The sequence below is a fragment of the Mauremys reevesii genome, linkage group 5 (genome assembly GCF_016161935.1).
Source record: "Mauremys reevesii isolate NIE-2019 linkage group 5, ASM1616193v1, whole genome shotgun sequence".
Classification (NCBI taxonomy): Eukaryota; Metazoa; Chordata; order Testudines; family Geoemydidae; genus Mauremys; species Mauremys reevesii.
In genome coordinates, this window is record NC_052627.1 from 20,949,482 (window position 1) to 20,977,195 (window position 27,714).

Sequence of the window (27,714 nt, forward strand, 5' to 3'; positions counted from 1 at the left end):
AATACATCTTGGAGCAGAAATTTAATCTTCCGTATATTCAGAAAGGGTTGCAGGATCCCTAACAGAAGTGGCTTCAAAAGTTTTATTCAAAAAGGAAAACTTCACCTGGTTAAACTTTAATAGTTTTGTACGTTCACAGGACAGAGGATTGAGGGAAATCTGAAAACATGTGCACCTTTAAGAATGGGTGTTAACAGGACTCAGCCCTGTGACGCAGTGGAATGCTGAGAAATGTAGTCTATAGGGAGCCCAGATGATGTAGCCCCGGAGAGATCAAGTGACCGAGAAGCATCATGTGACTACCAGGACTATAAAAGGAGGTCTCAAGTGAGAGAGTTGCAGGAGGTGCTGAATCCAAGAGAAGAGCTCTTGTCCGGAGAGCAGTGATGGAAGGCTGTGGGGGAAAAAACCCAGTGAGGAGACCGGACTTGCAGGGAGCCTGTGAGAGGGGTGAGTCAAGGAGGAACAGACCTGAAGCAAGACAGCACTGGTGTGGGCTGGAGGCTCAGTGGTAAGGCAAGTCTTTATTTGGGGGCTTCTAGCAAGGGAGGGAGCAATCCTTTCAACCCGGTAGCATCAAGGTAAATATCCATTAAGCTTGGTGAGAGCAAAGGACTATTTACTGGGTCTGGGGAAGTCAGATTTATTACTTCTGAATCCTGGGGAAGGGCTGATCACACTATGGAGTTACACCTGAGTTGTCAGGGTAAATAAAAACCTGGGGTTTGGGATGGGTGAAGACCGTTCAGCCCACGGAGAGCAACCTTGCATTAACTGGGAGAAGAGCTGTTTTGTTTGCCTGTGTTGTTTTGTTAGTGATCGAAAGGGGAAGGATTCTGTGTTTTGGCCAGATGGCAAATCACTCATCCACTAGGAGGAGACTGCAGGCTATTCTACCTGAGGGAAACTGAGGCAGCAACTAGTAAGGTAAGTAACCCATTACAATGTGAAATGACTTTTACAAGGTTGTTGTTGGTACATTTGTGACAATTTGCTTAAGATTATTCAAGCTTGTGTGGGACTATATTGTGTTGTATCAATTTGCAGCCAGGGAAGAACTAAATGAAATCACTCCTATTGAAATATTTTGATGCACTGATGTTCCAAGTAGCAACAGTTCCTGCAAAAGTGGCTGCTGTAGCATTGCACCACAATTAAGAAAAACTAAGACATTAAGATATTTCAGCTCAAATATTAAACTGGGTTTCAGTACAACCAGTGCATTCATGTGGAGGACTTTGGTGGCCAACTGTAAAGTGTTCCTCCAAGTGTTCATAAATCAAACCGCACTACACTGAAGTGTAGTTTTACTAGAAAATGGGAACTTCTGACTCAGCAAGGCCCACGCCTGTAATTTATTGCATGTGGGTGCACTACTGGACTTGTAGGGGGCCCCATTGAGAGCAGTGGGGCTCCTTGTGGCTGCAGGGCCCCACCTGTGCAGATCCAGTTACAGGATCTATCCCCAAGTCTATTCAGGGCCATGCAGCATCTTTCCATTTGTGACTACAGCTCTTTTTGACTCTCGAAAGGGCCAGAGTCTGTCTGTTTCCAGTGCAGGTGGACCAAAACCTTGCATAAACTCTGCATTCAGTGCAGATGAGTCGTGCTGTCCTCAGAGCAGGAAGCGTTAGATGCTGGCTAGACTTCATGTCGGACCAGTCCTCCTCCACACATGGGTCTGGCTTTACTGCTTTCCCTCACTACTTTGTGTAGATGGTGTGTACTGATGATGGTGATTTCTTCCTCCTGAGGGCAGTTAAAAGGAGTCCCCTATCTTATTGTATTCACTGGGTCTCCTGGAAGCAGCACGAGGAAGTATTTAAACAGGTAAAATTATTAAGTTATGAAAAGGTAAAGATAGAAGTGTTCCGCTAGATCCTCAGATGGCACAAACTGGCATAGCTCCACTGACGTCAATTGAGAATCTGGCCCTATGATTCTAACATCCATATGCTTTGCTCTACACAGGAGCAAAACTCTGACTTTGTTTCTGACTTGTCTATTATGATCCCTCTAAGACTAAAATGATCTTTTCCCCCTTACCTGGTACATCTTGTTTGCTAGGCACTCACATTTGTCTGTATCCATTATAAAGTATATGCATTATAGTCAATTAGCTAAGGTAAATATTCAGTAAAACAGCAAAGAATCCTGTGGCACCTTATAGACTAACAGACGTTTTGGAGCATGAGCTTTCATGGGTGAATATCCACTTTGTCGGATGCAATATTCAGCTAGCTTTTGATCCTATGTGAATGATTTGAAGAGCATTTTTCAGCAAAGTAATTGCAGTTTAGCTTTGTGCTCTTGGTAGTTGTCATGTCACTTATAACAGGTTGATATCTGAAAACTGACTCCTTGTTTTTGCGTTCAAGAGAGAGAAATATTTCTTGGGAATAAGTCTGGGGCCTGGAAACAGCATATTGTGAAAGAGGGGGCAATTTGGTTCTACAGCAGTAAGTGCTTCTCTTCTTAGCTTTTATAGTAACTCTGCTTAAATTAAAACTGACTTTGTTTTGTTGTTAGTCTGGCAATTTTCTCTCTGGTTTTGTTTTTGCAAGGAGCCCAGGCCCAAAATAATGTATGTTTCTCAGCTATTGTCTTAAATGGTGCGGTAGAGGTAAGTTCAGTGAGTGAACTAAAAGTTTGTGGTATTGTCTTATTGAGACACAGTCCTTCCCAAATCCTAGGGATAGCTATCTGTTTATGACAGTCTTACACCTAGAAAAGGTTTAAAATATGGTATATGCAACTAAACCTCTAGGCTTGAAAAAAATGCATATTTAAAGGCTTATGCCATTATGTTCAAATCCTGCTATTCAAAATGTATGTTAATTGTCATAGATAACTGCTGCCACTAGAGGCTACTCAATCTTCTTTCTGATTTAAAAACCACCAGCAAAGCAACCACCAGCACTGTCTTCTGCCTTGTTCAGATGTCCGAGAAGCCAGTTTTGCGGCATGATTCTGTACTTACTCATATGAGAGCAAAAAAGGTGAAACAGATTTGAGTTACATCCCCCTCTCCCCCTCGGCTACTGCAAACATGCATGAGTACCTTCATGCAGGTGAATAGTTCCATTAAGCTCACACATTAATTGGCCCAAGTAAATATTAGTTCCCCCCAAAATTGTAAAAAGGGCAATTACTTCATGATCACATTTTCAACTGCTATATTTTTAAGGCCAGGCCTGCACTAGAAAAAGTTGGCCACTGTAGCTACACTGGCATATCTTTCTACTGTAGACGTACTTTTTGCTAGTATAATTTCCATCAGTTCCCCCAACAAAAGAGGCTATACTACCAAAAATGCTTTTTATTTTTTTTGGGCTGGTATCACATCTACACTGACTTCTGCTGGAATAAAAATGTCACCAAACCCCCACCATTCACATGTGTAATATCCCAGGCCTAAGACACCTACCTTAACAAGTCTGCTTCACTTTGAAATGTAAGCACACAATGGGGATATACGCAGCCGTAGTTTTTCTTTAAAGGAATCTGTAATGCTTCCTCTGCAGTGATGTTGTAGTTCATTCACCATTATGAAATGAGACTTGATTAAAATTAAAAAGGGACACTCCGTACGAAACATCCAGAATTATTTTAACCTGCAGCTGATTGCTATATGGAAATAATTTTAAAAGCTTGGGGGCAGGAGGAGAGAATCCCTTGCTCCAGACTAATTCAGCTCTGTTTAGTTTTGAGTTTTCTGCTATCCTCACCTCTGGTAGATTAAGTAGAAATGCCGCAACTGTCTTCCTTAATCAAGTATGGATGAGCTAGAATAAGGAATGAAGGGTTCTCTTATGAAACCAACAGATTTAGTTGTCAATTAACTGTTTTTTTATTCTTTAAATTCAGCCACATTTGACTTTAATTGAACCTTCTCCAGTCAGTGCCATAATAGGTAAGAAATGTGTTCCTGTATCATTTTGTGGAATCTTCTTCCATTTCCACTAAAAGCTGCCTTTATTTCCCTGCTTCCTTTCAGCAACCAGAATCAAATATGCATTTAAAATAGAAAGACATCTGTATATTTTGAGAATAGTGAAGCTGCAAATAGTACCTGTAGCTGCCTGTTTTAATGCTTATTAAAAGCCAGAAACTAAGAGTTGGATGTAAATTGAAAAGCACCAGTGCTAGCTGAACTGGTAGCAAAGTGGCAGCAGGAAGGTCTCTGTGGACAGCATTTCTGGGTACTCCAGCTCCTGACACTAAGTAAGAGGGCTGGATTGATGTAATGGATTTCTAAAAGCCCTGGTTTGGCTGTGGGGTAGGACAAGGCAGGCACTGCAGAGGACAGGTATAAAGCTACCTTCTGAGGACCCCCTTACCCTGCATGCTAGGGATTGTACACAGTGGTAGTGCTGCAGCCCACACCCTAGGCTTTGGAGGCTGCTGTTATGTGGAGAGGCCCCCTGTGACCTATAAAGCCACCCTTCCTCTCCAGGCCTCAGTCTCCATGGTGTGATGTCACCTTTGGTGCAAACAACACTACTTCATGTTGTACAGATACCTAATGGTTATGGGGGTGCTGCAGGCTGCACTCCATTCAGCTCTCCTTAGCCAAAAAGGGTGTGGCCCCAAAGATGCAGGCTCTAGAAGAGGGAAAAAAGGCTCTAAACAACCCAATAAATACTTCCAGCTGTTAATATCTATCCCTTGCGGGAGTTCCAGTTATGCTAGGAATTAAATAGAGTAATAGCTTAAAGTACAAATATATTTTATTGCAACCTCCATATACTTCAGTGTAACCACACCAGTCCATTCTGCATTTTGTCCACTGAATATCCAGACTACAATCAATTGGAAATACAAAACAGTTCTAAAACATGGCAGTGCAATACGAAAGCAGTGATTGATGTGCTTTGGGATCGCTGGGAGGCTGCAGCCTCTCTAGTATGGTATTGAATATACAGAATAACCCACAAATATTTCTTTAAGAAATATAGGACTTTCATTCCCATCCTTTGCTCCAACCCCACCTCCCAGTCATAGTCTCTATAGGTGTTTCAATAGCTAACACGGTACGGTTTTCCTAAATTAACTGTTGATCTTGTCAAGAAAATTCAGGATTGTGAAAACCTTTTGTCTTTTACTGAAGCTGCTCTTGAATTTTAGGCTCTCTCCACACGTATATCAAAACAGTCTTTCTACAATGCAGTATTGTCTTTTCTTTTCCTTTCCTCCCTTCACTGCTGGTTTGGTTTTCTGCCAAGTCAGCTGAGGTGATCTTGCCCTCTAAGAAATTCTAAGAGTATCCATATACCTCCCTCATTGGTATTTTAATTTGATGTAGAATATCAACCAAGAGGAAATAAGTGATGAATGTTTGAGGTGGCCACTACATGGAATTGTATTTTTGATTATCCAGTGCTGACCAATAGATTAAGCTACACACCAAAATGAAACTAGATTAACTCCCAAGGGAAGAACACTCTTTAAAATTATTAAACATTAAAACTGAGGCAATTCAAGTTTTAACAATTCTGTCCTGTCACGTTAAATCAAAAGGTCAGACTTAACAAAAATACATAATAAAAATGAAGTTGAATTGAAAAAGGCAGTTTAACTGCAAATCAGTCAACAAAATGGAGAGTTTGAATAGGAGGGTTCCACTTCATGCTATTGAGACAAAGCCAAGCCCCTACACGATGTAAAAGGTTCTTATGGACGTCTCAGGTTTTACCAACAGGAACCATGTTATAAATAATGGTTGAGGTAATAACCTTGAAAAGCCTGAAAGAGGTTCCTAAACACATTTAAAGTTACAAACAATTTTTAAATAAATATTTATATACAATTATACACTAAATACAGCTGCTTAAGGGCTTAACTATAGGTTCTTGGTATTTCAGTGGGGCAATAGTCTAATGACAGCACAGTTTAGGTCTATTTTTTAATTCGAATTTATCACTGCATCTGACAGACTGTTAATCCCTGGATGTATCTCATTTGTGCTGCTACTACCTTCCTTTTGTTTAAAGAGACTTTAGACTCCAACGGCTGCAATTCTTCATTTGAAGATGTGTTTCATTCTGGGTCTCAGACTAGAATATCCACAAGATAATTAAGCCTGTTTGTGTCTGTACTCTTCCTGAAAGTGGTGCTAACCTCACATCATGGCACTGGATTACTAAAACTGAACATGTAAGCCACTGAAAATTATTTAGAAAAAGGGTTTTTTTTCTAAAATTGTAATTTCTTCCCTATTGTGCACTCCTGTTTCCAGTAATTTGTAATAAAGGACCAGTAAACTCTGCGTGTCTAAACAGACCATTTCTATTAAAATAAGACAATTATACACGCATGCTTTCACTCTTAAGGAGTTTCCTATTGGAGGTGGTTCTTAATATAGGTTTCCTTGGAGGCATAACAGAGGAAACATGTTCCAGAGGCTGAATCCCACATAAGCAGGCCAGAACTCTGGATTTTATTCTCAGCTTTGTAACAAGAGCAACTAATTTGATTTTCAGAGATGCTCAGCACCTGCTTTTCAGCCCCCTGACAGTCAGGTAATGAACCTCTATACCTAAGTTTCCTCAGGTACACAACAGGGAAATTAACCTTCACAGCGCTAAGATGCTTTATTCCTGTCTAAAGTGCTACAGAACTGGGCTCTTTTTAAGGCTCTCTTGTATTTATCAGAATGTACATATTAAACATACTCTAGCATGTATCCCAGAATCAAATTTTCTTAGCTTTTTTGGGGAGTGGGAAGTAGTTTAAGGCTCAACAATTCAAAGTGCAACTCTATAACCTCACCTATGTATATTTTATTGAATTATGAATGCTCCAGATTAATGCCCCTAAAATATTTTTTGTACATTCAAAAATTAACTTCAGAAAGTTAAGGGGATATCTGCTTTCAAATAAAAACCAGGGTCCTTATTTCATGTTTACCCAGACTTTTCTAAATCAGATAAGCTTCAGAAAACTATCAAAAGCTGAGTTCTAATATTCAAGTTATCACACATAAGAGTCATTCAGTATTTATCTATGGCCTAGAATAATAATTAAAAACCCCAGAGCCACGCTGTTGTAGTCAGGTCCCTCCATCCTGGAGTCTTATCAGGATCTTCTGAAATTCTGGAGAGTTGCTCGAGGCTTGAATCTGAGTTCACATACAATCAACCACATTGTTGGATCCCTGACCAACATCACGGATCTCACTACTAAGACAAGAGCACACAGCTACACCTGCTCCCGCTCTGCAGTGAGAAACAGATCCAACAAGCTCCCACCTAGAGGAAATGGTAAAGCAAGAAAGACAAGGGGCGATAAGTTAGTTTTTTCCTTGAAAAGTTCACTCTACCCCTCCATATCTTAATTAAAGTTGGTAAATTCTCTCTAGGAAAGATGATGCCTCCATTGTATAAATCTAAGGGGAAAACATTAATTTGAATGTTTCACCACTTACTTTAAAACAAATCTACATTTACTCATAACTTTATTCAAACTTTCATTTACTTAAATTTGAAGAATTGCATCCACCTTACTCTTGAACTGTTGTACTTATAAATTATTTCCCTCTTTTCTGCACCCAACCACACTTTGAGGCCAAAAAGAGTTAGGTGACATTTCCTTACCAGTTAGCTCCTTATTGAAAATAAACTCTTAAGGCAGGGAGTAGTAATGAAACTAGGCTAATAAGATGATTGGATTAATCCAATTTTGCCTCACACTAATGATCTTATTTATAGTACTCTGAGGCCTGGTCTACACTAAAAAGGGGGTTCGAATTAGGGTACGCAAATTCAGCTACGGGAATAGCGTAGCTGAATTCGAAGTACCCTAATTCGAACTACTCACCTGTCCAGATGCGGCGGGGTCGAACTCCGCGGCTTCCCCGTCGACTCCACCACCGCCGTTTGCAGTGGTGGAGTACCGGAGTCGACCGCGGCGCTTCCGGAGTTCGAACTATCGCGTCTAGATCAGACGCGATAGTTCGAACTCTGAGAAGTCGAACTCACCACATCGACCCGGATGGTAAGTGTGGACTAGCCCTGAGGAGAGAGGAGATGGGAGGTATGAACTTGTGAGGGAAAAAAAAGCCAACAGTATAGGGGGAGCACTTTAATATATGTATTCATCTGCATATTAAGAAAAAGTAAGTATGTACTCTTAAATACATATTGAAATTTACCCCCAAAAACAAGAGCAGTTAAGTAGTGCCCTTCCTACTTATTCAAGGTGATAAACAATTCCATCTGTTTATATAGAAGACAACAGCCTCCATGAAGAGCAGAACCATCCATGGCGATAAATTTTCATAAAATCATGTCAAACTTTTTTGAAGTTTTGTCTAGCTGTGATCACTAAGGTCATTGGTCAAATCAGACTAATGAAAAGTTGCAAAAGTGTTACCTTTTTAATGACATATGGCTTAACCCACAACTGCTAAACACCATGGGAGAGACTGAAGGCTGAGCCTAAAGTGCCAATTTATGGTGTTCGAGATTATGGTCTCCTTTCTAGTAGAGACTAATCTGAAATCACTAAGTACATTATAATTAGAACCTCAATCTAGACTTAAACTTCGTTCCTAGAGAAAACTGAATTATTTGTACCCGTTAATGTAACTAGATCAAGTATTTTTTGTTGGATGTATGAACTTAGTCCATACAAGACAGCACTTTTAAAAATACCCTTTCAGGTAATTTGACATGTCTATCATTTGTATTAAATACCCTTCAGTTGTCAGGCCACTGTGATTCTATACTGTATACATGAAGCCATCATCACCTGTCTTCATCTAACTCAGAATTACCTGTTCATCACTGGATCAAAGGCTTCCACTGTGTTCAGGTATGCATTGCCATTATGACCACCAACTGCAAAAATTTTACCCATTAGCGTTGCTATGCCAACTCCACCCCGGGGGGTTGTAAGTTCTGCTACATACTCCCACTTGTTATTGCGAGGATCAAACCTTTCAACAGAGCTCAATGGAGAGTTGTCATCAAAGCCACCTACAAAGGAAGACATTACGTTACTGTTTGTTAGTAGGGAGATTTTAGTAATGCTGGAGTCCAGTATTTAGGCTGCATAATACTTAACTGGTTGGCTGTACAATGGCCACCTGACCTTAAGTACTAAAATCAATATTTAGGTAGTAGTGTGTGGCTTAAGTTTTCAGAGGTGTAAAAGTTAAAGGAAGTGGGAGGTGCTTTAATTTTAGGCTGTTACATCAGTGATCATAAGACCACCTCCTGCTCTTTGTCTTTAACTTCTCCCCAAAGATTGTTGAAAGTCCTTGTGCTTGTTTCCTCAGCACATGCATATAGTAATTCTCAGAATAAAATGGGGCTAGACTTACTCTTGATGAGAATATTTCCTATTCTATAAAGAATACCAATATGTAGAATGAAAATGAGCAAGCAGTGAACAAGCACATTGGCTTTTCTAGAGACAAAGGAAGAAAAGAGTACACCCACTCACAGAAGAGTGCATTAAAATACTTAATGCACGTAAGTACTTAATAACCAAATGGAAAACATGAAGAGTTAAATGTCAATATGCAATGAAACTAAGCCATAAAGGAATCCCAACAGCACCTGCTGTAATTACCCAGAGACTCATCTCTATGCACTACAAATTTCACCATGTTATTTTGGTTAATCCATACCATAGAGACTTACTGAGCCTTCTGGATGTTTTGGTTTCTCCAACTGTACGTTTACGTGCATACCGTCCTGTAGTCATGCCTGTCCTTTCTACTTAAGGAATGTTCTGGCTGGTTTTTTTGGGTTTTTTTGCAGACTATTCAAGCTAGTCAACATTTCATAATGTGCCAGAAAAAAAATTGCAGTAAGTGCTGCAATCTGCTTTAGGTGCATGCAGATGATAGCATATTGTCAACTAACTGAAAGCAGTCATGAAGTTGTACCCCATATGCATCTCTGATCAGTACTGAATTACTCAGCTGGGTTTCTTCCATAGTTGTATTGCTTCTATAAGTGCCATGGCAACTTTAAAACTACACCACATACCCTTTTCTACCACCTTCCAAATAGTATACACTACAAAGGTGTGGCTTTAAAAAAAAAAGCGGGGGGGAGGGAATCCTATGTTTTAAAGAGAAGGCTATAAAGAATCTGTTAGCAAGGTCATTTTTAAAATCTCCCTGACAAAGTTAAAGATTAAAACTAGAGCCAGTTAAGATTATGTAAAATTTAATTTAGTTGATGATTCTGTGATTCATATTGCAATTCTACGGTATGCCTGCACAATTAAACAAATTAGGTATAGTTTGGAAAACAGAACTCAATGTGAAACAGTAAAGAAAAGTTATAAAGTCTATAAATCTAAAGAAACTACTGAACTCAGGCACAGTGAACAAATGAAAAGGTGTGAGATATGTACACACGTCTCAGGGTCTATTTTTAAAGGGGAAATTATACTATGATCTACTTCTATATTTTCTAAAGAATAGATGTAAAAATCACTGCAATGAATCTGGTATTAATTAAGATCACACCACAGTCTTAAATGAAAGCTTTGCTTTTAAATTTCCAGGAAACCCAGTGAGCACACATTCTGTAACTGCGCATGGTATATTCTGAAATGCACAGAAAATTGCACAACTCATCTCTACCACTGGGAAGCACTGACTAGCTTTAATGACTGGTCAAGGGGCTTAGAGCACTGGATAAACATTGTGTCTGAACTGAAAAAATTAAATAGGACACCGTAGATTTGTTTAATGCTCAAAGGCCACCTAGTCTCAGACTCAAGCTGCCCTAGATCCAGCTAAATCACATACATCTTAATCGCAGTAGAATAAATCTAACGCCCATGGAACTTACTCATATCACACTTCCACTTCTTCATCCTGACACTTTCCCCCACCCCTGCCTATTTATAAATGCTGGTGGAAAGGAATAAGCATTGCAGTATGCTCTGACTGACAAAAGATTGCGACTTTCACCCGAAAGCTGCCAGCCCTTGGAGAGGGTATCTTGCCAGCAGCCAAAAGAATCTCATTTATAGCAATAGCATTCCAGCCTCTGCTGACCTGATTTTAAGGCAAGGGATTAGAGATGGAGCCAGAATCAGGACAGAGCAGGTCAATTTTTTGGTCTACCAAGATGCATGAGTATCTTTACTTCTCCTAGAAGGTGCTTAAAAGTTTATAACACACTTAGATTTTTAACTTTCTATACATTATATAACAGCATTTTTTATGTTGAAACAGCTTCATTCTCAGGCATAATCCATATTTTTATAGGACAAAGCATCTCTTCTATCAGTTAGAAAGAAACACTCCTACTCACCTACAACATATAAACAACCATGGAGTTCACTAACCCCATTGCCTGCTCTTCGTTGACCCATCTCTTTCACTTCTATCCACTTATCCAGATGGGGGTCATATCTCTCTACGCTGGAGAGAGAGGCTACACCATCATTGCCACCAACAGCATACACGTAGTTCTGAAAGAAGATTGAGCAGAGACGTTTCATGCACAGAGTTGGCCTTTCATATGAAAGGTCAATAGTACTTTTGTAGTAAAATTCAACATCACACTGCATCACCCAGCTCCTTGTCAGTGATTTTTTTTTTTAAATGAGCAGTGATTGTTTAGGAATATACACTGATCCTAGAATGGCTGTCCATCCCAAGGATCACATATTTGTACCGCACAGAATGCTTGTATTACAATCATGACCAAGAAGTTAAAAATACAGCCAAGTAAATTTATTTCACAATTTACCTCTCCACTATTGTTCTGTAAACAACTTCCTGGAAGACATTTATTTTTCCCCTGGGCAAACAGTGACTGATTTACCAGCACTGCTAGTATTTTTTTTTTTAAACCAAACGTTTGAATATGAGGGATATCTGAAGTAATACATGGACTTTTTTTCCTACTGTTTTCAAAGTTGCATTTTAGCACTTCTCCCAAGTGTCACGTTGTATCATTCATTCAGTGTTACATTTTGCCTACCTAAAGCCATCTGCTTTCTTAACTGGAAATAGTATTTATTTCCTGTCTTCAACTGTTGCTATGTACTGTTAATAAAGATGCCATATTGCAGGCTAAATTTCATTGGTGAGTGAAATTATTTCAGTATTTATGAAGTGTGAAGTGCTTTGGAACTGTTACAAAATTGTAGCGGGCCTGCTTTTTCCAATGCTCTGCACATTATGTAGTTATTTATGTTGGTATAAAATGCTACCTGCGGCCAAGTGGGTGAAGAAATCCTATTTGGTAGACTATTCCATCCATTATGCAACAAAGATGGAAGTGAGTGGTGAATCAGGCACAGTCTGTTTAACACAGCAGCCATGACAAATCTGACTCTTAAAATGATATCCATAACCTTGTCTTTTCTTTTACATAATGTGTCACATTTTGGCCATAACTGAAGGGTTGTTGTGGGAGTGCCAATCTACTGATCAGAGGATCAGTACAGTACTTATATGAATAAGGGGCCAGTGCCTCAATTTTAAGTCTTATTTGAAAGAGAATCCCCTGCACTAGTACAATGCCTCCTCATGCCAAGCCAAGGCATTGTTTCAATACTGACTCAGAAGGAAGCATTAACTTACCACAAGGGCCACTGAGCCAACTCCTCCTCTGGGAGTATTCATGGACGCTACTCCACTCCATCGATCAGATTCAATGTCATATCTCTCCACATCACTGAAGCAAGTGTTGTCATCTAACCCTCCGATGGCATAAATGGGTCCACCAAGGGAGGCTAGAGCAATTCCTCTCCTAATAAAATCAAAGCATCAGCACTTGAGTATATCCTTGAAGGTACTAGGAAAAGACAGTTAGACCAAGTGCAATTTTCTCTGACTGGCAACTGTTTCAAAATATGGGAAATAAAGTGTAATGCAAATCAAAAGGGAAATGAATTTGATCAATAACTGTAGCAATTTGACTGTTGGTGCAATAGCAGCTTCATAAGTAGAGTCGTTCATTTTCAGAGGATGTACCTACTCTAAGGGGCTGAACCTGCCTCAGGATCCCCTAGAACAGAGCCCTGCCCTCATCCAGAGTCCCACTACAAGTAAATTAGTGTTATTTTAACTAGAAAAGCTAGCTGATCTTAATTTATGGCAAGCAGCTATCTTTTCAGCTACAATCTAATCACACAATCCAAAAACCAATGTTGGAACCAAGGCAATATTTAGGATTTAATCCACTGCAATGTAAAGCAAATTATTGTTTAAAAAAAAAAAAAAGGCAATGGGATTCTATGAACAGAAGAGTTTGTGCTACCAGTTAGTAAGTATATAACTGCATGAATCATAGGTTAGCTGTTGCTGTGGTGTAGCTGTAGAGTGCTTCAGCACTATTCCTCACTTTTTTCAGTTACTTTCTTATGCAGTAGATCAAATCCAAAAGGTTCGTTCTTGAATTACAGTTTGTCCTTGGCTTTTGAATCACGACTAGTCTGACAACTACACTGTCACATGTAGAACAGTTACCTATGAAAGCTAACGGATCTATTTAAAACCACCATCTTGCTTTAAAATCCAAAACTGTTGCCACACAGGAGTACAGAAAGCAGATTTGGAATTTCTAGTTACAAACAAACATCCAGGCACTGCCACTTATGGGGAAATGGAACTTTTTTGTTCAATTGTGAGATAAAAAGTGACTCAAAAAATGTTTTGAGTCAGATTCTCTTTCCTGTTTTACTCCCTGGAAGCAGAGACCGCTGTAACTCCCGAGCAGGTTCAAGTAAGAGAAGCCAGGATGCCTCAATCTGGAACAGTGCTGAGAATCGGGATATTAACTGGTTCCCTGTCAACCCCTTTTCTCTGCTGCACTGAGTGGAACAGAGAACCTGACCCATTCTTTGGAGAAGTGAAGGAAACAGTTAATGTGCAAGCAAACAGAACTAATCAAACCACTGACAGAATTTGACTGTCACTTTTTTTTGGTAAGTGGCTAAAGAGGACAGAAGGGCAGATAAGTATGTAAATTAAATGTGATCAACCTTCACACTGATCTAAAGTCTAGGTGAGAGTTCTTGATGTATACAGTTTAAATTTATGCACAAAGTAATTGATCTTAAATTGGCTAAAGAGATGGTAGACAGTGGTTACCCTTAAACTTACCCGTTAGGATAATATCTTGGATAATGAAACTTTACCTTTGTACTTATTTGCATACAGTAGCACCCACAATACACTAGACACTGTATACCCAACACAGGAAGACAGTCCCTTCCCTGAAGAGGCAATATACAAATTTTGAAAAAATGTAAAGTGTTGCACCATTCTAGGGATTTCCTATAGTAAATATAGAGGAACTTAGTATAGTAGCCAATCCAACTGACTGGCAACAGTTCTTCACTATGTAGATAGTCAGTAATATGAAAATTGATTATTTTAGACCAATACTTGCATTTTGAAAGATTCTCCTTGTTTGAGAGATTCCCTATATTTAAAATGAGAAATACCACTGGAACTGATAGTGCCTCAAGACAGAAGAAAATGATTATTTTCTCCCCACAACGGAAGGTCCTGTGATCTTGCAACTGCTTCTCGAGGTTGCACCACAGTGGCTAAGACACAGTACAGTAACCACTCCACTTACCACTGTGCTTCACAGGAGGTGCCACAAAAGCTTATCTGAGCCTTAACAGTATTTTCTGTTACCTATCAGAGAAGCAAGTTGATGACCCAGATTCTTGGTTCTTTCGAAGTGGCTTTGTGCTTTACTGGTTAAGTCACAGTAGCTGAATGTTTCAGGACTCAGACATGCCCCAGTACTTCACTCCACCCATTAAGTGTAAGCTTCTTATAGAAGTCTTAAATTTTTTTAGAAAAAATATGTTCTTTAGACTGCAACAGGTTATGGAGGTTTAAAGTAAAACTATGGATGGTGTTTTTTAATAGAGATACAGTAAGAAAAACAAACCTCAGTTAAAGCAGTTTGAAAAATTCTCACTGAAATAAGTGTAAAATAGCAGTTTTATATCTAATTAAGCTTGTGGCTTCTGCATGTCTTTCTCAAAAAGCAATATGCACTCTTAGTCAGACTCCTACACCAGAACATTTAGGTATTTTTATCCACAGTTAACTCAGAAAACCAAAAGAAGTATGCTGAGGAAGTGAAAGTAAGCTAGTTGCAACTAGCAGGGAGAGATTTATATGAAAAAAATTACTAAATATTTTATCTTTATGCACATTTTATTTGCAGTCTGCTTTTTGGGTAGCATGTCTGATAACATTTCCCTTGATCCAATGTTACAACTACGAAGTAATTAGGGAAATCCAATCTGCTTTTTCTAAGTTTACAAACAATACAGTACTTGGAGACTGATGTAAAGGAACATTATACATTTTACATTGCCAGTAATGCTCTAATGTGCATATGAGATTCATTTCATTACACACTAAGGCACACTTTATTTTTGCCTGTCTGCACTTTAAAGTGTTACACTATTCCAGTAGGAATATACAAATAAGTGTTAATGATTTTTTTGGGGGTTGGAGGGCAAATAGCATTATGAATACTCCACAACACAACCCTGCGTTGAAATCTTGGTATACTGTTATACAGGACATAATCAATACAGAATGTGTACGCAAGTAATGATCAAAGGTGATCTTTTCTATAGCTAGTGAAAGATTAAAATTGGCAATAATATCAAACAAGATTTTTGTCAATTTCAAACCCATGCCCAAGCAAAAGAAAATAGGCAGCAGCTGACCACAAGAGCAACCAGCTTGTATTCGTAAATCCAGAACAACCAAAAACCTAAGAACTGTCTGAGTCCCCCAACTGAGCTGAGCCTGTTTCAACCCTAAGAATTTTTTTTTTTTTAAATGGTATGTACAAAGGGGCGGATAAAAACCTAGACCGCAATAACTTCTAGATTATTTTCTAAAATAATTATTTGCTCCTTTTTTGTTTAAGGGAGATTTACCTCTTGGTGTTCATTGATGCTTTCATCATCCACTTATTAGTGACAGGATCAAACATTTCCATGCTGCCTAAATGTTCATTTCCATCATGCCCACCTACTGCATAGACTTTACCTGAAGAATAGAGAAGCATTTTGATTTGGTAGGCAACACTTTGGTTTCCAGATACACAAGATCACCACAAACAGTGTGAAACATACAGGCACAATCCTATTTCCAAAATAGCAGCACACTTTTCAATTGCAAGAATTGTATTTGAAGGTTAAGAATCTGTCATAAGAATATACACAGACTATGTCAGAGATTTACATTAACAGCTGTTTTTATAGGACATTTTAACATCTTAATCTGAGGTCTTCCCTTTTCATATTAAAAACAACGTGCCACAAGGTGGCTGAATTTTTCAGCCTCTAAACAAAATACCAAACTTATTTGGAGGCACAAAGCAATGTATGCTATCTGAAAAACTGTTTTCTACTGATTCTGTTGCAGGAACGTAACATATGGGGTTACTCAACAGTTGTGGATTCTCAGCAGCTCTGGAAACTTGGCTCTAAGTATCAAGCTGAGCACTCTTGAGTTACCAAAACTAGTGGCAGTCTTGGAAAATTATGGGCTACTTGATTTGCCCAAATGCAAGGAAGTCATTTTCAGAACTCAGGAAAACTGGCTTACAGTTATATGCTCACACTATGCTTCTCTGAGAAAAAAGAAAAATGAAACCATACACTACTATATGTAATGAGCCACAGGCTGTCGACAGTGAGCAGTGGTCTCACTGCAACAAATGTGTTCTCAGATTGGTGCTATAACAACACAGGAATGTTTTCAGACCTGAAAAATAGCTCTTTAGTAAACTGAAACGCATCAAGTAATTTAGCCATGATACAGGACAGGCTTTTCTTATTGTTTAGTATGGTGGGTAAAATAACTGAATAATTAAGTTACTGCAAAAGAAAAAAAAATGACATTGGTACAAGGTTATGTTGTTACTAACCTCCCACAGAGATTACACCCACATGTCTTCTCCTGCTGTTCATTTCAGGACCAAAGAACCAGTTGTTTTTGTTTATAGAGTAGCATTCAATGCTGCGAAATGGGTCACCTGATCCACCTCGACCACCAACACAAAATAACACACCTGAAGGAGAACATATAAAGAGTAAATATTGGTCTCTGAATGATCAGCCAACAAAACATGGGCAATATTTTTACTGAGAATGGATTAGCATTACAAAATTAACTGACGACGAGCCCTTTTTTCTCTTCCTTCTTGGGTCACGTTCAATACAGCTACACTTCTGCATTTGTGGCAATGACCTCACCTTTCATCTGGCAAGAACCATGCAATTTTAGCATGCAAAATGTGACTGTCAGTGTTATTACACAGACTGCTAATCTCAGCCTCCAAAAACATAATGAGACTTTAGTCACTTCAGTTATTTGACTGGGGCGATAACCATATTTCTTCTATTACATCTAATTGGATTTCTAGATCAGATTTTGCAGTCTAATCTGCATAACTCAGAGCACTTTGTAAAAGGCAACTCACCACTTTGGGGTCAATTAATTGTTCAAAAGGAGCTATATGTTTTTCTCCCCCACAAAGTAAACTTTGTAGGGCTTGAGTATCTTTGGTTTCCTGTACAGTTTCTAGCACATTAATATACTTTCTGCAAGCCTTGCCTTGAATATTTATATTTAATCTAGTTAAACTAGTATTTTAAGTGAATTTAAGTAAAATTGGTGCTAAAAGCCATGCACTGCACCTACACACTTCTTCTTGAAACATTAATTAGATCAATTTACTCTGCACTACCTATCCCTACACAGATCCCCAACACTCTTCCTCAGCACAGGAAAATCAGATCCCCATTTAATTACCAGCAGTCTCATTCCTTGGTGTTGTGCGGATGGAATACTCAAAGTCTGGCACTGCCCTGCTGCTCAGATGAAGGTGGTAGTTTCTTGCTTCATCCAGTAAATCTCTACATTTTAGATTCTGCTTGATTATCTCTTCTTTTGCCACAACACCCATAAGGAAACAAATGGGCAACAAAGGCAGACGTACCTGATGGAATATACACAGTTCAGCTACTCTGATGTTGAGCCCTAGATCCAATGACTAATATGGCAGTCAGGAGTATAGTTGTGTAACTTTTAAGTTAAAAAAAAACACCCTTCAGTGAAAGTAGTAATAAAAGTCCATTCAAATAAAACTTTATTCTTTCTGGGGAGAAAGAAGGAACACTTCTTTCAGACCTTGTTTACACCTGCAGGGTACATGTAGCTATATGCAGCAGTGAAAAGCAGGTTGCATCCACAATCATGGTTTGTAGTTATGCACAGCAAGGGAAGCTGCTGAAGCCTTTACCTGCTGCAATGAAAGGGTATGTCTACACTTCAAAAAGACCTGCAACAGCAAACCTCAGAGCTTGTGTCAACTGATTTGGGCTCATGGGGCTTGTGCTACGGGGCTAAAAATAGGAGTATAAACATTTGGGCTCAGGATGGAGCCCGGACTCTGAAACCCAGCGACGGAAGAGGATCATTCCCTCTCCCCTTCCCTTCCCCCACCCCACCCAAATTTAATATTGCCAAATGCATTAAGTAGTGCTGACTGTATGTTCTCTATTTGACTATGTATGCATTTTTAAAGCTTTCCCTCTCCAGAACAGATACTGGTTTGTGTTATTTCTGATTAGCATGAAGTTCAATCACAAAGGTAAAATTTTTCTTTTCAGAAACTGGTAAAGAATGTGATTTCCTTTTCTGGTAGCCAAGGACAGATCAGAATTGGTTCTATTCTAAGCAGAAGAAAACATACATTTGTGACAGATTGTTGTACCAGGGGCAAATGTCTTGCTTAGTAAAAAGGCTGAATATTAAATTGAAAAAGATTATCCAACACAAAACTAAATCAATTATGAGTTTTGACAGGGAAAGAAATACTTTGCATCTTTTGTTTGTCTTTGTTTTCCATGCTCTTTTTTCTACTATATATATTTTCTACTATAAACAAAATGGATGGCTTCATCTCTGCATGTTATAGGAAAATATGCTCCAATCTGTGCATACACCCCAATCTTTTCCCTACCTGAGCAAGTATTTCATCCAACCATGAAGTATGATGCTGTGGATTAGCAAGAAGCCACTTGATAGCAGCACTATAAACCTGCTTCTCATTCTCTATGTTCAGATCACTGGAAGATAAGAGTTTATGGAGGTGCTGAGGTGACATACTCACAAAGTCCTCACATTCCACCACTTCAGTAAAGTGTTCACAAGCATATCGGTCAGCCATGTCCATCAAGTCAATCCGGTTGTGACTTTCTGCAAAGGCCCTCACTGCCAGGCAGTTTGAGGGATGAAAGTGTAGTTTCATATATTCACAGCAAGCTTTTGCTACTAGCTCCACCTGAAGAATGCAGGCTGCATATAAGAGAGGCTGGACATTATCGACAGTCAATGTAAGCCGGGAGGAATAGACAAACTTCACCAAATCTTCTATTGCATCTCCATCAAAGTCCCTGATCTCAATCAAAGTCTGTTTTGCCTCAGCCATTTCAGAGAGAAACATAGCTCTGAAGTAAGGGATAACACAAGCCAGAACCAACTTGTGGCAAGAGATTAGCTTTGAACCAACCTGTCAGGGGAAAAAAAAAAAGACTGTTTAAATGGAAACTCTGGTTTTTTGGCTTTAAAGAAATTATATAAATTATAGCTGAGATTGGAATCCAAGACTATCATGTAATGTGGTGCATGCTTGGTAAAAAACTGAATTCCTCTAATCGCTTATTTTTGTCATTTAACCAGCTGCATAAAAAACCAGAAGGCCAGATTTCAGTTTAGACATCTGACCTTTTAATTCACAAGAGCAGGACAAGGCAACAGCCAATCCCTAGTTCAGGTCCCCAATAATATCTATTATTCCTATTATATAAACCTCCCTCCACACAGGACCTTTTTAAAAGATAACACAGAACTGGAATTCCCTTAAGAAAACACAATTCAAATAGAAGTCTGGGGATTAAAGAGGAGATCACTGGTTTATCTTAGCTTACACACAAACTTAAAGTGCATATGAAATAAACAGTCTTTGCTAGTATGGGTCAGTGGCAGCCACACTAAGGAAAACAAGATATACAGACTGTAGACTGGCAATGGTAGTAACTTTCTTGTCCGTCTCTCATGGATACTACAAGATTGAGGAAAGAGGCAGGTATCAACTTCTCCAGAAGCAGGTGTGTGGTGTGGGGTATAGGGAAGCGGACCATGGATTACTTCCTCCTCTCAAAAATATCAGGGGGCAGATCCTTCACTGGTGCCAACTGTCATAGCTCTTAACTTCAATGGAAATATGACAGTTTTACATCAGGAATGAAAGGGCTTGGCCCTCCAGGCCTCTGCTGCCTCTTCTGTGCCATGCCAACCTCAGACACAGCAGGAGCCTTCTTCCTGACAAACCTCCAACCACAGCCACATTTGAATCTGCTGCAAAAGGCTGACCTTTTTGCTGTGAGCTGAATTTGAAACTGAGTTCAAGTAAATGGAGTATTAGAGCAGCAGTTCTCAACCAGGAGTCTGGGGGCCACAAGCAGGGCCAGTGTTAGACTTGCTGGGCTTTGCAGAAAGACACAGCCACGCTGTGCAGGGTTGAAGCCCGGGGCCCTGAGCTCCGCCACCTGCGGCTGAAGCTGTGGCATGGGTCCACAGGCAACTCCCCTGCTTGCTTCCTTCTAATGCCGGCCCTGGCTTTTATTTGCAGAAAAACAGCTGTTGGGGCCCTGGTGGGTTGTGGAGTTTTTACAGCATGTTGGAGGGGAGAGGGAGCAAGGGCTCAGAAAGAAAAAGGTTGAGAACCCCTGTATTAGATGACAATAGAAATTGTATTCTGTTTGTGCAGTTTGAGGCTGAGTAATGTTCCACATGTTTTGAAAGGAGGATTTATTTTTGTACAGGAATTTGTCCATTATCAACACAAACCTTAGGGGAGCCACAATGTATAAAAATTGCTCAGCCACAATGTATAAAAGTTACTCTCCTGACAGCATAACATTCGCTACTGTTCTATTGTACAGCCAAGCCAGTAACTAAAATGTTATTTACCAAGATAGGAGGAGAAAACTCTGCTCTGTTTTTTCTGTAGGGAGAAGGGAGGAGATACTGTGCTCAGTGTCCTCAGGCACTGGCAAGCACAAACAGTTCTATATAAGAAAGTAAGTACGGTATTTGAGCAATTCTGACCTGCAGAGCTACAGTTCCATTCAAGGAGTCCCATTTACTCCAGAGATGAAGAAAGCAAAGGTGAAGTAGTTTATAAAGCTACCACAGTCTCAAAATAATAAATACAGCTCACATTTCTTAAATATTTATGTTTTTCCATGTTATAGGCATAGTATCTTCCTGGTAAGCCACCACTAGAATGGCTCCTTTTTAAAAGACATTTCTCCATGTTTGTCCAAGGTGAACCCAAACCTTAGTTTCAACACAAGCATTTGGTTCATTGAGACATCACATGTACAAATTAAAGAAAACCTTAAGATATGGTCTTTAACTGTTACACTGCAGCACTGTGAATTGGTGTTTTTAGTTTTCTTGAATGAAAGTTCTTCATCCTTTCAAGTCAATGAACCAGGGGAAAAAAATAGTTCTGTACTGTTTCCCCTCTTATAACTTAAGCCTTAATGTACATTTAATTCTCCAGACAGGTTTTTAATTGGCTAAAATGTGCTACAAGGGAAATGAACAATCTATGCCCTGTTTGTGGCGTACCACTAATACTACATTTGAGAGCTACATAAGCCTTTCACAGCTGTCAAATGTGATTTACCAAAAATAACAGTTAATCTTCTAGTCAGTGTTCATGGTTCAGCCTCTCAACTAACATCCCTCCTTTCTTAAACACATTGATTTCCTTATTTTTATACTATATTTAGTAATCAGAAAAGCCAATTTAAAACTAATTTCCACAAAATCATACAGTCTTCAAAGTATTATTCTTCAGCTCAGCACTGATCATTGTTTAGCTGGTTTCCTTTTCAGAAGACTGTATTAAATTATTAATTCTAGACCCAACATTTGTGTTCAGCACCACATCCTGGCAGGAAATACAGCTTGTGATTTATGCTACCTCCTGTCAGATCAATGACAACATTAAATTGTTATATGAATTCACTGAAAATATGCCAGGTAAATATGAAGCTGATATTACACCAATATCCATAAAATACACTGTATTTGGATTTATAGAATGCATTCAAATATTCATGAAGTATTTGCATGTTTTTAAAAAACATACAACATGCGGATTGTACATTTCTAAAAAGACACCCCCATACATAGTTTTTGTATATTTTCTCTTGTACATCAGATAACTAATGCCCACTTTGTTGTAAATTATTGTAGATTTCACATATTTAGCTTTAGTTGAAAGTGAAGTTACAGAAGTGTCTACAAATGACTTTCACAAATACAGTGGCCATTTAAAATGGCAAAATGCCTCTGATATAAAACACTTTTGGTCTAATATAGAAACTTACTAAAATCTAAGTTGTCCATTGAATTATTCCTTGTTCAGTATTAACAGCATTTGTGAAATCACTGATTTATTTAATAAACAAATGTATTGCACTGAAGTCAGTTACCATTATAAATAGGGCCCTGCCAAATTCAGGGTCCATTTTGGCCAATTTCACAGTCATGGGATTTTTAAAAAGAATAAATTTCATGATTTCAGCTATTTAAATCTGAAACATCACCGTGTTGTAATTGTAGGGGTCTTGACCCAAAAAGGAGCTGGGGGTGGGGGGTTGCAAGGGTTTTTTTTTGGGGGGGGGGGGCGGGTTGCTACCTTTCTGCACTACTGCTGGCAGCGGCACTGCCTTCAGAGCTGAGCAGCTGGAGAACGGCGGCTGCTGGCCAAGAGCCAAGCTCTGAAGGCAGAGCCGCCGCCAGCAGCAGCACAGAAGGATGGCCTGGTATGGTATTGACACCTTTACTTCTGCGCCGCTGCCTGCAGAGCTGGGCCCAGTCAGCATCCATCACTCTCTAGCCACCCAGCTCTGAAGGCAGCGGCGCAGAAGTAAGGATGCCGTGGTATGATACTGCCATCCTTACTTCTGTGCTACTGCTAGCAGGGCGCCGCCTTCAGAGCTGGGCGCCTGGCCACCAGCTGCCACTCTGTAGCCATCCAGTTCTGAAGGCAGCGCAAAAGGGCAGCTCCCCTAAAATAACCTTGCAACCCCCCTGCAACTCCGTAATCATTTTTGTGACCTTCCCTAAAAACTCCTTGACAAGTGATTAAAAAAATCCTCTAAGTACATATAGCAAAGAAAGACAGTAAGTTACATTTTTTGAAAACATATTAAATAGAAAGTTAATTGACACAATGTTAAATAAATGCAGTAAACACGGCATCCAAGCGTTTTACTCTTTTAGACAGAGGAGTGGCAGCGTAGGTATTTTTTACCCTGGACAGTTGGGCTACTAGGTGCTGAACTGATTTCACACCCTGGATAAGAATACAAAATCCCAGAAGGTATAAGGACTGGTCTACATCAGGAACTTGCATCGGCATAGCTATGTCTTCAGGGGTGTGAAAAATCAACCCCTTAAGAGTATGTCTACACTGCAATTAGACACTAGTGCCTGGCCAGTGCCAGCTGACTTGGGTTCCCCACTGCAGGGCTGCTTAATTGCGGTGTAGACATTCTAGCTCCAGCCTAAAGTCTGGGACCCTCCCACCTCGCAGAGTCGTAGAGCCTGGACATCTACGCCGCAGTTCAACAGCCCCACAGGCTGAGCCCTGGGAACCCAAGTCAGCTAGCACAGGCCAGCCACAGTACAGGCATATCCTGAGATACCTAGCGATGTCAAACTAGCCCCCACTTCAGACAGTGCTAAGTCAATGGTGTTAAATCCATCAACCAAGTTAGTACCTACCGGGGTGATAGATTAAGTCCCATTGCTATAATGAGTGTCTAGCTGTTTCCAGAAGCGACCATTTATGATGTCAAGAAATTGCTCCTCTGAATTATGGCCCAATGTGATATTTGATCAGTTAGTATAAGTATTTCATTAGTTGAAATAACTCATTGTTACTGTTTTAGCAGATTTAGCATTTGATTTCTCTCAGTATTATGCACTGACTTAAGCAGACTTAACCTTATGAGTTGGGATTTACACGTTTACAGATTCTACTGAATGGCCACATAAATTTAAATTGTATGTTGTTAGAATCTATAGTACTGAACATAAAAGCCTCTATTCCCTTACTTCTTTGACTTAGTCTGTCATTCCTGGGTTATACATTTATGATCAGTGCAAGAACCATGCACCAGTGAGTCACAGCACAGCACAAACTTCAAAAACATCATAAGTGGTCCTCTGCCTAATATATTCCCAGGACTTCTGCTAAAGAGAAATCCAAGGACATTTTTCTTAAAGGAAAAAGTCTACCTCTGTTCTTGAAATCGCATTATGGAAGAAACATGTGGAACTGTAAGATTAAAGTGAGATAATTCTCTGAGCACATGTCATTAAAGGGTAATTGGCAACTTAAAATTTGGAGGAAAAAAGGCTTTTTTCTTCTCTCCAGCTAGTCTTTGGGCAGGCCTGAAAACAACATTAACTATAAAGGCCCAGCCTTTCTTTCCCTTCCTTCTCTGTGCACACATCTGCCTACTGGTGGTTAACTGCAGCTTCAGGTCTTAACTATAACACTGTCTTACAGAGCCTGGAAAAAGGCATGCCCCAACACCATTCAGAGGGAAACAGATTATACAGGAAGTGCTATCAAATGCATAAAGTAAACAAATTAAAGAGTTTTTTTCTTTAATCCTTTGTCAGTTAGTGATCTTAATAGCTACAAAATTGCAACCTGAGTAGCTACACAATTTTCAGACGGAGTGATATTTTTAAGGAGTTTATCTTGGGGCAAAAAAAAGCTTCCAAATTCAGTATTTCAGATGTCAATTACTTGTAATATGATTGTTTTAAATATTGGTTCTAGCAAAGTTGGCTAATTATTTGCATTTCAACAGGACTTCCTCACAGCTTTAGTTATTCTTGAATCTGCAGTGAAGCTAGATGGCTCAATTTGTGATATCAAACATTTTCAGAATAGACTGATATTCAACATGATTATGACTTCACTGCAGATCAGTTAAGGTGAGCTGGCTTGTGATTAAAAATAAACTCCTACTTAAATGATACAGGCTAACTGTCTGGATTTTTTTTAATTGACTCAATCCACTGCAATAAAATACAATTCAAATCACATTTTTGTAGATGTGTAAGCTATGAAAAAATTGGATAACAAATGTATAATGAGGTAAGCATAAGACATTTTAAATAACATTTACAATATGCAGATTGAGGGGGGGAGGGGAAGAGAGAAGGAGAAAAGGGGATAGGTAATTGGGACGGAACAATGAGATTATTCCAGAAGGAGGTGTTCAGACAGCAGAATAAAAAATGGGGAGAGAGTTAGGGTTGGTATGTATCTGCCACTATACTGCCTTCCAACAATGAGTTGTTCTTACGGCAGCATCCTGAGGATAGGAGATGTCTTAGTTCAGAGGTCGGCAACCTTTCAGAAGTGGTTTGCCAAGTCTTCATTTAGTCACTCTAATTTAAGGTTTTGCATGCCAGTAATACATTTTAATATTTTTAGAAGGTCTCTTTCTATAAGTCTATAATATATAACTAAACTATCGTTGCATGTAAAGTACATAAGGTTTTTAAAACGTTTAAGAAGCTTAATTTAAAATTAAATTAAAATGTAGAGCCCCCTGGAGCGGTGGCCAGGACGCGGGCAGTGTGAGTGCCACTGAAAATCAGCTTGCGTGCCGCCTTCGGCACGCATCCCATAAGTTGCCTACCCTTGTCTTAGATTGTAAACTCTTTGGAGAACTCAACGAAAGTACTGTCAAGAATTGTGTCTTTTCGTTCTGCTGCTGTTCTTAGCTTTCCTACCAGTAGCGGCAATAGACAATGAATATATTAATTAAGAAGAGGACAGCCTCGGATCCCTTTTCCCCCAAAATGGAGTGTGGGAGTAGAACAGCAGCAGAAATGTCTTTCCTCTGCACCTCTTCATAGTAAGCTCTGGATGGGGATGAATTATACCTTCTCTCTTCCATCAGTTAAGTGGACAGGAGGAGAGAGTTTCAAATTTATCAGATATCCATTAGGCAGAGGCTTATAGAAAATGTGGAGTCCCCAAAATAGGATCCAGGAACACCATCCTGACAGAAAACCGAGCACCTGAGGGTGGCATAGGGGCCAAGGTTCTCACTAGGGCATTGCCTCTTATCTAGGGAGTGGAACTACCCCACCATCTCTTTTAATCTACCACGCTTAATATTTATCTAAAGCACTTAATGCTGTTTTGTGCTATATAAAAAGGGGTCCTAATCACAGAGAACTTTATAGTTATAGATAATGTATAGATGAAGAATAAGGGATACAATGCAACAGTAGCTAGTGACTGAATAATGTTGCTTAACACCCGTGTAGTAAATTCCCACATTTCTCATGGGTCACTTGTTTTGTTTAGTTCTTTAGGAGAGAATTAGGAATATTAGGATTCTTGGAATAAAGTGTTTTTTTTTTTAATTTTCAGCACCTCAACCTGAAATTTCTGAGCTGCCAGCAGTGTTCACAGAATCACAAGCAGCCTTAAACAATACCCCAAAAATCAGGGGATTGTAATAATTTGCAAGAGATTTTTAAAACTGCACCACATTTTAGAGCATGCTTCACAAACCATTAACATAACAGATGTGGGTAGTGGGAAAATTGAATGAATTGTTTTATCTGTCACCTTCAATGTAACATCACAGAGTTCCCCAGCTTCATAGAAGTGAAGAAGAGACCTATGAAAATCCTTCCAAGCTTCATTTGCTTCAAATACAAAGACTTCTTCACCATCACTGTTCAGAGATCTATCTTGCTGCTGCTGCTGCCTTTTCCCTTTTATCTGATAGTGTTTTGCTGACTCTGGGGTCATAGATTCTGAAGCCATTGGATGTTTTCTTCTTTCACAGCATGAATATTCAAACACTTCCCATAAGAAAAATCCAGCTCCATCAGAACTCAGGCCAAACGTCCAAAGTCAAGTAGAATCGCCATCTTCCTATGTGCAATGATAAAACAAAAACAGATTAAACATTTTCTTCTGATAGTCTTCTCCAAATGTTAGGTTTCAGAGTGGCAGCTGTGTTAATCTGTATCCGCAAAAAGAATAGGAGTACTTGTGGCACGTTAGAGACTAACTAATTTATTTGATAATAAGCTTTCGTGGGCTACAGCCCACTTTATCAGATGCATAGAATGGAACATACAGTAAGAAGATATATATACATACAGAGAACATGAAAAGCTGGAAGTTGCCATACCAACTCTAAGAGGCTAATTAATTAAGATGAGCTATTATCAGCAGGAGAAAAAAACTTTTGTAGTGATAATCAAGATGGCCCATTTCAGACAGTTGACAAAAAGGTGTGAGGATACTTAACATGGGGAAATAAATTCAATTTATGTAATGACCCAGCCACTCCAATTTGCATTTTCAGAGTTCTTACCAGAAATTCTGTTCCTTTGAAGATACCATCACACAGCAAGCACCAGACCCACAAGTCAGAATCCTGTGCAGATAATATCTTTAAAAAACACAGGATATCTTCTCTAGGGAAAATTGATTTGACTTTATTTAAACCTAGTAAGATATTTCAATCTGAAAATGTGTTTTGTATGTTTAGTCAAAATTAAGTGTAATGAAAATATCAAAAACATTCTGTATTTAACAA

At 39.3% G+C, this 27,714-nt stretch overlaps 1 protein-coding gene and 1 long non-coding RNA gene across 5 annotated transcripts; one reads left to right on the plus strand and one right to left on the minus strand.

Annotated features, from left to right (window-relative positions):
- The first annotated feature begins 235 nt into the window (after positions 1-235).
- Positions 236-26,731, plus strand: LOC120406255. Of its 3 annotated transcripts, none has more exons than XR_005599166.1 (3): positions 236-511; positions 817-927; positions 26,529-26,731. It is a non-coding gene; the product is annotated as an uncharacterized LOC120406255 (long non-coding RNA). The 3 variants fall into 3 exon arrangements; XR_005599164.1 differs by lacking the exon at positions 26,529-26,731 and adding an exon at positions 11,237-11,362; XR_005599165.1 differs by lacking the exon at positions 26,529-26,731 and adding an exon at positions 2,379-2,438.
- KLHL8 (kelch like family member 8) lies at positions 4,713-26,957 on the minus strand. Of its 2 annotated transcripts, none has more exons than XM_039540777.1 (9): positions 26,730-26,957; positions 19,149-19,547; positions 17,786-17,972; positions 16,899-17,042; positions 15,904-16,015; positions 12,563-12,731; positions 11,283-11,442; positions 8,777-8,978; positions 4,713-7,250 (listed from the first exon to the last, which is right to left on the minus strand). In XM_039540777.1, exons 1-9 carry the CDS (start codon positions 26,928-26,930, stop codon positions 7,127-7,129), a joined length of 1,698 nt encoding a protein of 565 aa, XP_039396711.1. In that variant the 5' UTR covers positions 26,931-26,957; the 3' UTR covers positions 4,713-7,126. The 2 variants fall into 2 exon arrangements, with proteins under 2 accessions (XP_039396711.1, XP_039396709.1); XM_039540775.1 differs by having other exon boundaries at positions 18,999-19,547.
- Positions 26,958-27,714: the final 757 nt, after the last annotated feature.

Excerpts from the sequence above, each read along its gene's own strand:
- KLHL8 (XM_039540775.1), bottom strand. The coding sequence starts at position 26,930 with ATGGCTTCAGAATCTATGACCCCAGAGTCAGCAAAACACTATCAGATA. Across the intron at positions 8,979-11,282 it reads TGGTTGTTTATATGTTGTAG|GTGGCTTTGATGACAACTCT; the intron begins GTGAGTAGGAGT and ends CTTCCTTTGTAG. Across the intron at positions 7,251-8,776 it reads TTTGATCCAGTGATGAACAG|GTGGGAGCTTGTTGGATCTG; the intron begins GTAATTCTGAGT and ends CATTTCCTCTAG.